Genomic DNA, 9654 nt, shown 5'->3' with positions numbered 1-9654 from the left:
CAATTTCTCATGAGATTCGTCAAAACAAAGGTCTGGATTACTTTTAATAATGGAGTTGTTGTAATTTTTAAAAAATGACATCACCTATCTTTTAAAAAACTCTTATTGTTTTGAAAACATAATTTACTAAACGAACTTATTTAAAAAAGAACTAGAATAGAAAGAGTAGCTCTTTTTCGAAAAGTTCTCGTTAGATTAGAGTAGAGATGTCAAACGAGACCTTAGACCTGATTAACGGGTTTGATAAAAGATACCATGGTGACCCTACACACAAATCTATGATTAGCATCCTATCTCTATTGTTCATTGTGGTGTGGCCCACTTGAGTTGTTTATATTAGTGAGTTTTTGCTTCAAAATCCTAGAATCCAAGATAGAGCACGAGGGACGGAGTGGATTTTACATATATAAGATGGTCACTTCAACAATCTTGAGTATTTATGCGTTGCCTATAACAGGTGTTGTGGAAGATTCCCGATTAACCTTCAACCATCCCAAGATGGCTTCCTACCCCGCCCGTCCCTAGCTATGAGGTGGCATCCCTTTTCTTATATCATTTTAAGGTATGAGCATAAAAATGAGTCAGATCCAACGCTGAATTAGAACACACCAAAGATGGGGATCCTTATATCATTTTAAGGTATGAGCGTAAAAACAAGTCGGATCCAACGCTTAATTGGAACACACCACAAAGAACTCTTGTATTTAATTTTTCGTGCATTTACTGCAACCCAAGTTTATTATTTGGTGTGGTCCACTTGAGCGTTGGATCTGCCTGATTTTATTGCACATAATTTAAAATGATAAGAGAGAAGGGATGGACGGTATGAATAAACAGATGGATTATGGTGGACCCTCCCATAGAACTGCCCGTTCGTGGCTAGAGACGTGCATCCCCGGTGGTCAGACAATGTGGTGTGAGTCCGTGGGTGTGTGGGGGTGTTAGTGCGTGTGTTAAAAAAATAAAATAAAAAAATAATAAAAAAAATAAAATAAATAAAGAAACCCCTTCAACCATCTGATGGTCACACAATAGTTACATTCAATATGGGCCTCTCACAAACCTTTTTTTTTTTTTTTTTTAATCCGTTCATTTTTTTATATGACAGATGGTGAACCTGACGAGTGGACATACCTATTTGGGCACCTAATAAAGGGCTCGGATCATGCAATTTGCCATGTGTCACAAGATAGTCTTTTCGTTGGACTGAAAAAATGGAATATCCGATCTGACTCCTTGTAAAATATTTCTCCACTGGAACTGTCGTTGTTAACGTTGATTTATTGACTTTGACTTTTAGATCAGACGTGTGACAAAGGGTAGCCGATTGCGTCCTGCCCCCGCCTCCAGGGCAATAGGTCCGAGGCAGGTTCTGTGTGGGGCCCACCGTGATGTATGGTTATTATCCACGCCGAAAAAAAGGAAGGCAGATTGAGGCTCATGTGAACCACAGGTTCTAAAGTCTTGTGAGTCTTCCAAATCTACTTGGACGAAGTGCCTTTCGCGGCCCATCTGGACAACTTTCAAGCATCAATCCAAAACGGGAATGGTCATGGGAGTTGCGTCCACAGACTTTTGTTTATACATGCATCATAATGACCGTCTGATAACTCCAATGTAGGGCAAGAATATCATATTGGAGTACTGGATTGGCTACTGAATTCGAAAGCAGAAGTCTTGTATCGAATTGTTGTCACCGCGTTCTGTGGGCCCTACTATGATATACGTGTTGTATCCACTGTCCATCCATTGGGAGAGTTCATTTTAAGGCATGAGACAGAGAACGAGCCAGATCCAGAGCTCAATTATATCCCACCACAGAAAATAGTGGAGATTGAACACCTGTAATTAAAAAATTCCTTGAGCCATGTAAGTTTTCTATAAAACCTATATTTATAATTTTCCTTATTCCATGTCTGTCTTAACTTATAAACAGGTTGGATCTTAAAGAAACATCATGGTGAGCCTTAGGAAGGTTTCAACTGTGGTGGGTGTCCACTTGAACTTTAGATCTGCCCCATCAATCAAATGTACCATTCCATGGTGGACCACAGTCTTAAAAATAAAGTTAATCCATGACTTGGGTGGGCCATTTTGGATCAAGCTGATAAGTGTGTTTTCCCTTCATCCATGTCCGTGTGATCTTTCAAAAAGGTTGGATGACAAATAAAGACTGTAGGAGGGTTTCAACAGTGAAAATCATTATTTCCCCGGTTTCCTGTGGTGTGGTCCACTTGAGGTTTAAATATACTTCCATTTTAATCTCAACCTCTAATATGAGCTGAAAAAATGGATGAATGGCATGGATAAATTACAGACATTCATGGTGGGCCCAACAGAGTTTACTCAATATGATAAAAGATTTGATTTGGCTGGTGACCTCAAAACCAGCCAATTAGTTGTGTCAAAGCTCCATGGGCCCACCATGATGTATGTGTTTTTTCGATGCTGGCACTCCATTTTTTCCCGTTCATTTTAATGCATGAGCCCAAAATATGAGACAAATCCAAATCTTTATGTGGACCACACTAGGAGAAATAGTGGGGGCCGGCCATGGTTGAAACCTTCTCAGGGCCTTCTTAGGGCCATCCAACTTGTTCATAAGGTCAGATAAGACATGAATGATGGGAAAATACAAAAATTAGCTTGATCCAAAACACATGTGGCCTTAAGGAGTTCTTGAATGTAAGAATTCAATCCCTATCGTTTCATGTAGTGGGGTGCACTTGAGCTTTGTATATGCCTTGCTCATGCCCTAAAATAGGCTAGAAAAATGAATGAACGGCTTGGATAAAACACATACATCATGGTGAGGATCACAGGGCTTTGACATCAGCTACCTGGCTGGATTGGAAATGGGCCCACTTGGCTTTGGGTTTGGTTTGGCCTGATCTTCGTGGCTTGTTGGTTGGATGCGGGCCTGAGGGTTATGCATGGCCTGACGCAACTAGCTTGGCATTGGTGACTGAGATTCGTAGTTCCTAGCTTGAGCTTGACTTGGGTCATGCAGGGCATGGACCTTGATTCATGGGCCAGACTTGGACATGATATAGGCTAGCCCATTTTGGCTGCTCGAACCATGGTTTTATGACTTGGACAAGCCCGATGAGATTCATCCTAGTCAGCTCAAACTTGGTCCGACTTGATCCGATAAGCCAGGCCTGGTCCGAGTCGACTCAGGTTGTGCAAGAAATGACACAGGTTAATGGTTCATGGGGTGTTGGACTTGGACAAGCTATAGGTTGGCCCATTTGCTATGGCAGCTTATGGGCTAGGCTTGACCAATGGTTTAAGATTTAGCCGAGTCTGATGTGACTTATCAGAGTCAACTCAGTTTGGTTAGACGTGTTCTAACTCTATGATTTCTTAAAGGGAAGCCTCCTTATACCATGCCGTTTTGTGCCGTTGGCCACTTGAATCTAAGGTCTGGTCAAACCATCTTTTCAAGATTAGTAGTCAGATGTTGAATGAATGCCTTCAATTTATGCAGAAATAAGGGACATTGATTGATTGATAATGTTCAATCAATTAAATCTCCCTAAAATTAGATGGATTGTTTTCTGAATGTCCTGGACCATGCTTGATGGATTGAATCATTGGGTCGATCAATCAATAGCAATTTAAAAAGTATCCCAATCTCTCTGAAATGTTTTTAGTATGTTCAATTGATCAAACATGCATCCTTGGTCGATTGAGGATTACTCGTTCAATGTCGATTGATCGACAATGCACACGGAATGGCATAAGTGCATGATTTGTTTTTAATTTCGATTGTAGTAGTATATATAAGGTGTAATCAGAATTAGAGTGAATTTTAAGACGTTCGTAAGAGTAATATAGAGGAAAAAGTAGAGTTTTGGGTGATTTGAATGGAGCTCTCATCATTGTAAGTTCTACATCTCATGTTACTTTGTACCGTAGTTTTTGCCCAAGAGGGCTTTTCTACGTAAAATTTTTATATTCGTAGCATGTTTTTGTTTGCATTTGATTTTGTTTTAGTTGATTGAATTTGGATTTGCTTCCACAATATCCCCTTCGGATACACTTTTTCTTGCTACTGCTGCTCATTGACGGGAACATCTAATGCATTTCTATCACATTAGATTCACCAAACCAGCCACCTCATGTACTGAAATGATTGTTGAAGCCTAATTCAGGTCTTTTTGGACATTTACACGGGTACATTGCTAATGGGCTAGACCTTTCATAGGCCAGACTTGAGCTCATGACCTCAACATTGAAACACAAGTTGCAAGCTATTGAGCTACGGGTTTAAACCCATTTGAGTTAGTTCATAAATAGGGTTCTCCTATTACGAATGTTCCCTGGATCAAAATACAGCAAGGGCAAGTGAGAATGGGCAGAATCTAGAGCACCATCAATGCCCATTCGTTAATGCGGCTTCATTCCTGGGCTGAGCCCAACCATACACTAATCAGACGAGGAACTTAGCCCAGATTTAGCCCAGATTTAGCTCAGACCAAATCAAAGTTTCAAAGCCCACAAAAGTAGGCCAGGCCCAAAACAGCTTGGACGCTATGGGCTGGTGGTACTGTTTCTTTCAATATCCACCTCTTTCATGCGTGCCTGGCCCACCTACTCTAAAGTGGACCTGCCTGACGAGATGTACTGTCCAGAGATAACTTTGCAGGCATCCAATTCGAGTTCCTTCTCGTAGGAGTTGATTGGATGGTTGGAACTGCCCACACCTTCCAGATAAAGAGGCAAACCATTGATGAATACTTGGTAAGATTATAATGGTATTTTTGGAATAGGTTATATAAAATTTTGTGAGGATTCAGTATCTTAGTACCCAATATTCTCTTTATTCTGATAAGCATTTTCTCTTATTATATTTCTAATACAATCACCCTTTGTCTACAACAAGATATATAAAAGAAAAATAAAAAAAGAAGAAGAAAACATCTTCCCCTTAGATTCAAACACTAAACAATATATATCTAGAGTTTCTTAAGAAAAATATCAAACAATTTTATTTTATGTCGGAATCTTCTTCAATGTAACTAGTAATCTAATATTAGTAGTTACCAAGGTAAGATGAACCCTCACCTAACAATAGGGGCCTATTTTGTCTCTGTCGGTGAATCCCAACCTCGAGGTATAAGTCTCTAATTGCATGCATTTCCATGACAACATCTCTTATCTTCATTCGTTCCTTTGGCGATTCTGCAGAACATGATGCACCAATGCTGACCAATGAAACCAAGCAATCATGCATTCTATTTCTCAAATTGTTACGATTTTCACTGTCTTGAATAGCTTCAGTATCTTCAAAGAGAAATCTTGGATCTATAATCTCCATTACTTGTTCTGGAAAAGCCGACTTTGCAAAGTGATGAAGGCCCTGATTGTCCTTAAACATGTCATCAGTTGGTCGCTTTCCAGTGATCATCTCGAGTAGAAGGATCCCATAACTGTATACATCTCCATGTGTGGACGCCTTACCGCCCATCCCATACTCTACGATTTACAAATATCACATATTTGAATGTTAGGCATCTATTTAAAGAAAGATAAAAATAGTGGTTAGATATTGAGAGGGAGAAAGGGAACATTTCAATTAAATAATTAACATTTCTACCTTTTCCAAAATTTAGAATATCTGAGAATAAGGAATTCTGCAAAACATATATATTTCTTCAATCTTTGTATAATGAGTGTATGGTTTCTCATAACAAATAGTCCTAAGAAAATATCCTATAAATAGATTAAAAAATCCACTGTTATCACACACATACACAAACAGTGTATCACAGCTAGAGAAATAATCTAGTAACAATTGTTGGTACCTTATTACAGTGTGAATCCATGTGGGGTCCAATCTACCCAACATTTAACCATTGTGTACCCTTGGATATAAGAGGGTCTACCAAGAATTGTTGAGGCCCATCAAATCACCTTGACCAGATGATCACCACCATTCACAAAAGTGCATGCTTTCAATCACATGCTCACCCGCGCACATATACACCTTTACACACATATCATGGGCCCAAAATCCGAACAGTCCATGTGATGCAGTACCCCATGAAACTCCTAAGGACCAGATTTTACCTTGATTCAAAACTTTGGTGGGCCATAGCAAAGAGAGATGTATATCAAGAAAGGAAACTGTTTTCTTTTGCCATGGCCCACCAAAATTTTGGATCAGGGTAAAAGTTGCGCGCTGAGGGTTTCATGGGGTGTTACATCACATGGACCGTTCATATTTTAGACTCATATCAAGCACTAAGAGAGAAATTTAACAAGATAATCATGATTGTACAAACATATTCAATCATAAAGTAATCCAAATTTATGCGGGAAAAGACTACAACACAAAGCGATAATGCATTGTAAAAAAATGAAGTTATAGGAGATGAAATCTTAGCAATCAAAGCTCCAAGAAGAAATGCTCAAACCTTTTTTCTTAAAAATCCTCTCAAACCCTTAAGCACGTTTAGAGAACCCTAATTTATACCCTAATTTTAATTACACCCTGTATATATACTACCGCAACTAAGCACACTTAAGTAATTCTGCGCACCTCTTTGATGGGACCTTCAATGACATCACCAACCATCAATAACCAGTCAATGACATCGAAGAATCCTCAATACCAATCATTTTGCAAGATGAATGAATTAAAAAAATGGATTGAAAACCTTACCTGGAGGAATATACCCAATCGATCCCTTAATCCCAGATGTGGTAGTTTGATTTTGGGAGAAACCTTCTGCAGCTTCAGAGAGGAACCTTGTTAAACCAAAGTCACCCACGTGGGCAACCATATCATCATCGAGAAGAACATTGCTTGGTTTTAGGTCTCGATGAACAATTGGTATTTTGGAATGATGATGAAGATAATCTAATGCCGAAGCCACATCAATGGCTATATTTAGCCTCTGGGTAAGATTCAAACTCCTCAGTTGAGGTTGTTCATCTACATTTGGATGCAACCACTTCTCCAGACTACCATTAGGCATGTACTCAAACACTAGAGCTTTGAAATCATTGCCATTAAAATCAATGCTCGAGCAAACCGTTAAGATCTTGGCAAGATTTCGATGTCGGATGTTTCTTAAAGCTTCACATTCAGCTGCAAAACTCTTAAAAGCTCCTTGTTGTAGGAGGTTGAGTACCTTCACTGCAACAAGTGTTTCAAAGCATTCTAGAAGTCCTTCATATACAGAGCCGAAGCTTCCCACACCAATTAAATTAGCTGAAGAAAACCCATCTGTTGCTTGAAGGAGATCTGCATAAGAAACCTGTAACCACTGATTCTCTGTGGAAGATGGAGAAGAAGCTTTCTTTGGAGAATTTCTTCTCCAATAAAGAGCTGCAATGATACACGACAAGAGAATTGAAGATGAAACCACAGTAATAACTGTGACTTTTACTCTGGTAGCAAGAGGTTTTCCTCGTTTCTTGGAAGCTTGCTTAAGGCACCCTGGCAATTGTAGTTCTGGTATACCTCCACATAGTTTGCTGTTTCCGACAACTGAAATTGCGCTGGCATTTCTAAAGATTCCTCCTTTGGGCACTTCACCCTCGAAATTATTGAATGACAAATTCAAATACTGTAAGAAAAGAAATTCTTCAAAATACTTTGGAATCTGCCCTGACAAGTTATTGCGCGAAAGATGTAGAAATTCGATACCTTTTAAGTTCCTTAGAGACGCTGGAATGGTTCCTTGAAACAAGTTGCCATACATATAGAGTAACTCCAGGCTTTGACAATTTCCTAATGTATCTGGAATTTCACCTGATAGTTTGTTCTCTGAGATGTCTATTGCCCGAATATTTTCTAAGTTATCAACTTCCAGCAGGAGAGACCCAGTGAATGAGTTACGAGACATGTCGATTTTTGCTGCCCCAACTTGTTTGAGTATGGTGCCATTGAGTTTATTTTCAGAAATGAAGAATTCTTCCATAAATCCCAAATTTCCAAAACTAGATGGTATGCTTCCATGGAAATCATTTCCATCCAACTGGAGAATGCTCAATCGAGTGATGTTGCCAATTGAAGGTGGGATTTGCCCTGAAAATTTATTTCGACCGAAACTCAAGACTTGCAAATTGTTAAGCTTCCCAATAGCATCTGGAAGAGTACCCGTCATGGAATTCCCACGCAGATGCAGAGCATACAAGCTGACAAGATTCTCGATTCCTTGGGGAATAGTTCCAAATATCTCATTCTCTCGTAAATACAGAATGTTTAGCTGTGTCGAGAGATTAGCAATGGAGCCGGGCAACAGACCAGAGAGATTATTAAAACTAGCAGACATGACTTTTAAATTGGTGCAGTTGGTAAGTGAAGTGAGGAAGCTCAGGTCATCACCTTCTCTGTTTCCAAGCTGATTTTTCTCGATATTGAAATGGTAGAGACCAGAAAGACTTCCTAGATTCAAAGGCACATGTCCACTGAAACTGTTGGAGCTAAAATCAACATGTCCGAGACTTGAAGCATTGGACAATGAAATTGGCAGCGTTCCAGTGAATTGGTTTCTACCTGCAAAAATCTGACGCAGGTGTGGAAACAAAAGGCCTAGGTTGGGTGGAATGCTTCCATGTAGCCGGTTAACTGACACGCTAAACACTTGGATGGATGAGAGATTATAAATCGATGGTGGAATCGTACCTGATAACTGATTTGCAGCTATTTGAAAAGTGATAATGCCTGCCAATTGACCAAGCTGGTTTGGAATTTGCCCGTCAAAATTGTTAGATGCTAGAAGAAGAGTCGTGAGAGACGAAAGGTTCCCCAACGAAGGTGGGATGCTTCCTCTCAGATCATTGAAAGCGACAGAAAGGAAAATGAGCTTTGACAAAGAACCAAGCTCAGCGGGAAGTTCTCCGACGAGCTGATTCCGCGTGAGGTTAATGGCTACGAGTTCTGAGCAGTGGCTCAGATTGGATGGAATTTCTCCTTGGAGTGAATTTTCAGACAGATTGAGATGCTGCAACCGGAATAGACGGTCTATTTCTTGAGGGATTTGGCCTTGGAATTTGTTGTTGGAGAGATCGATTCTTCTCAGGAAAGAGAGATTTCCAATGTGAGGTGATACGTGGCCCACCAAGCTGTGGTCCCTGAGGTTCAAGCTCGTGACCCTTTGATGATGGCGGCGACTGCAGGTGACTCCCACCCATTCACAGAAATGGAGAGAATCGTTCCATGAACTGAAGATTCCAAAAGGATCTTCGGAAATACCATATTTGAATGCGAGCAATGCGAGTCGATCTGTCTCATTTTTCAATGTAAATACCGAGGGTGAGCAGGGGTTGATGGAGGAGAGAAGGATTGCATGGAAGAGGATAAATGACCATAATACCCTGAGATTGGAACGTGGGAATTCCATTATGTGGATAGGAGATGGGATGATGAAGAATAAAAAACAACACGAATGCAGGGATGAGTTGTACTCACCTACAAATAGCTCTCGTAGCTAATAGCTAATGTATATGACGGGAAACGAAAGCCGATTGCATGCAAGTGTGTTGACGTCACTAGGTTCCATGGGTCCCACCATAATGTATATCTGTTACATCAAAACCGTCCGTCCATTTTGAATGCCTTTAGTCCCGGGCTTCATGATTCCTCTTTGTGGTCTTTACTCTTTAGGCACCCACGCGCTTTTGACGAAAGAGGTCACC

General features: G+C 40.1%; 1 protein-coding gene across 1 annotated transcript; it reads right to left on the bottom strand.

Moving 5' to 3' along the window:
* Positions 1 to 4806: 4806 nt before the first annotated feature.
* LOC131252623 (probable LRR receptor-like serine/threonine-protein kinase At3g47570) lies at positions 4807 to 9391 on the bottom strand. Its single transcript, XM_058253257.1, has 2 exons — positions 6671 to 9391; positions 4807 to 5481 (listed from the first exon to the last, which is right to left on the bottom strand). The coding sequence occupies exons 1-2, from the start codon at positions 9357 to 9359 to the stop codon at positions 5039 to 5041; spliced, it is 3132 nt and encodes a 1043-aa protein (XP_058109240.1). The 5' UTR covers positions 9360 to 9391; the 3' UTR covers positions 4807 to 5038.
* Positions 9392 to 9654: the final 263 nt, after the last annotated feature.

Source organism: Magnolia sinica, chromosome 8, assembly GCF_029962835.1.
Source record: "Magnolia sinica isolate HGM2019 chromosome 8, MsV1, whole genome shotgun sequence".
NCBI classification, from domain to species: domain Eukaryota; kingdom Viridiplantae; phylum Streptophyta; class Magnoliopsida; order Magnoliales; family Magnoliaceae; genus Magnolia; species Magnolia sinica.
This window is presented reverse-complemented; position numbering and strand designations above follow the sequence as displayed.

Bases quoted from the DNA above. Each gene is read 5' to 3' on its own strand.
- LOC131252623 (XM_058253257.1), bottom strand. From the start codon at position 9,359: ATGGAATTCCCACGTTCCAATCTCAGGGTATTATGGTCATTTATCCTC. The intron at 5,482-6,670 runs GTAAGGTTTTCA...TGTAAATCGTAG, and splicing joins GATTGGGTATATTCCTCCAG to AGTATGGGATGGGCGGTAAG.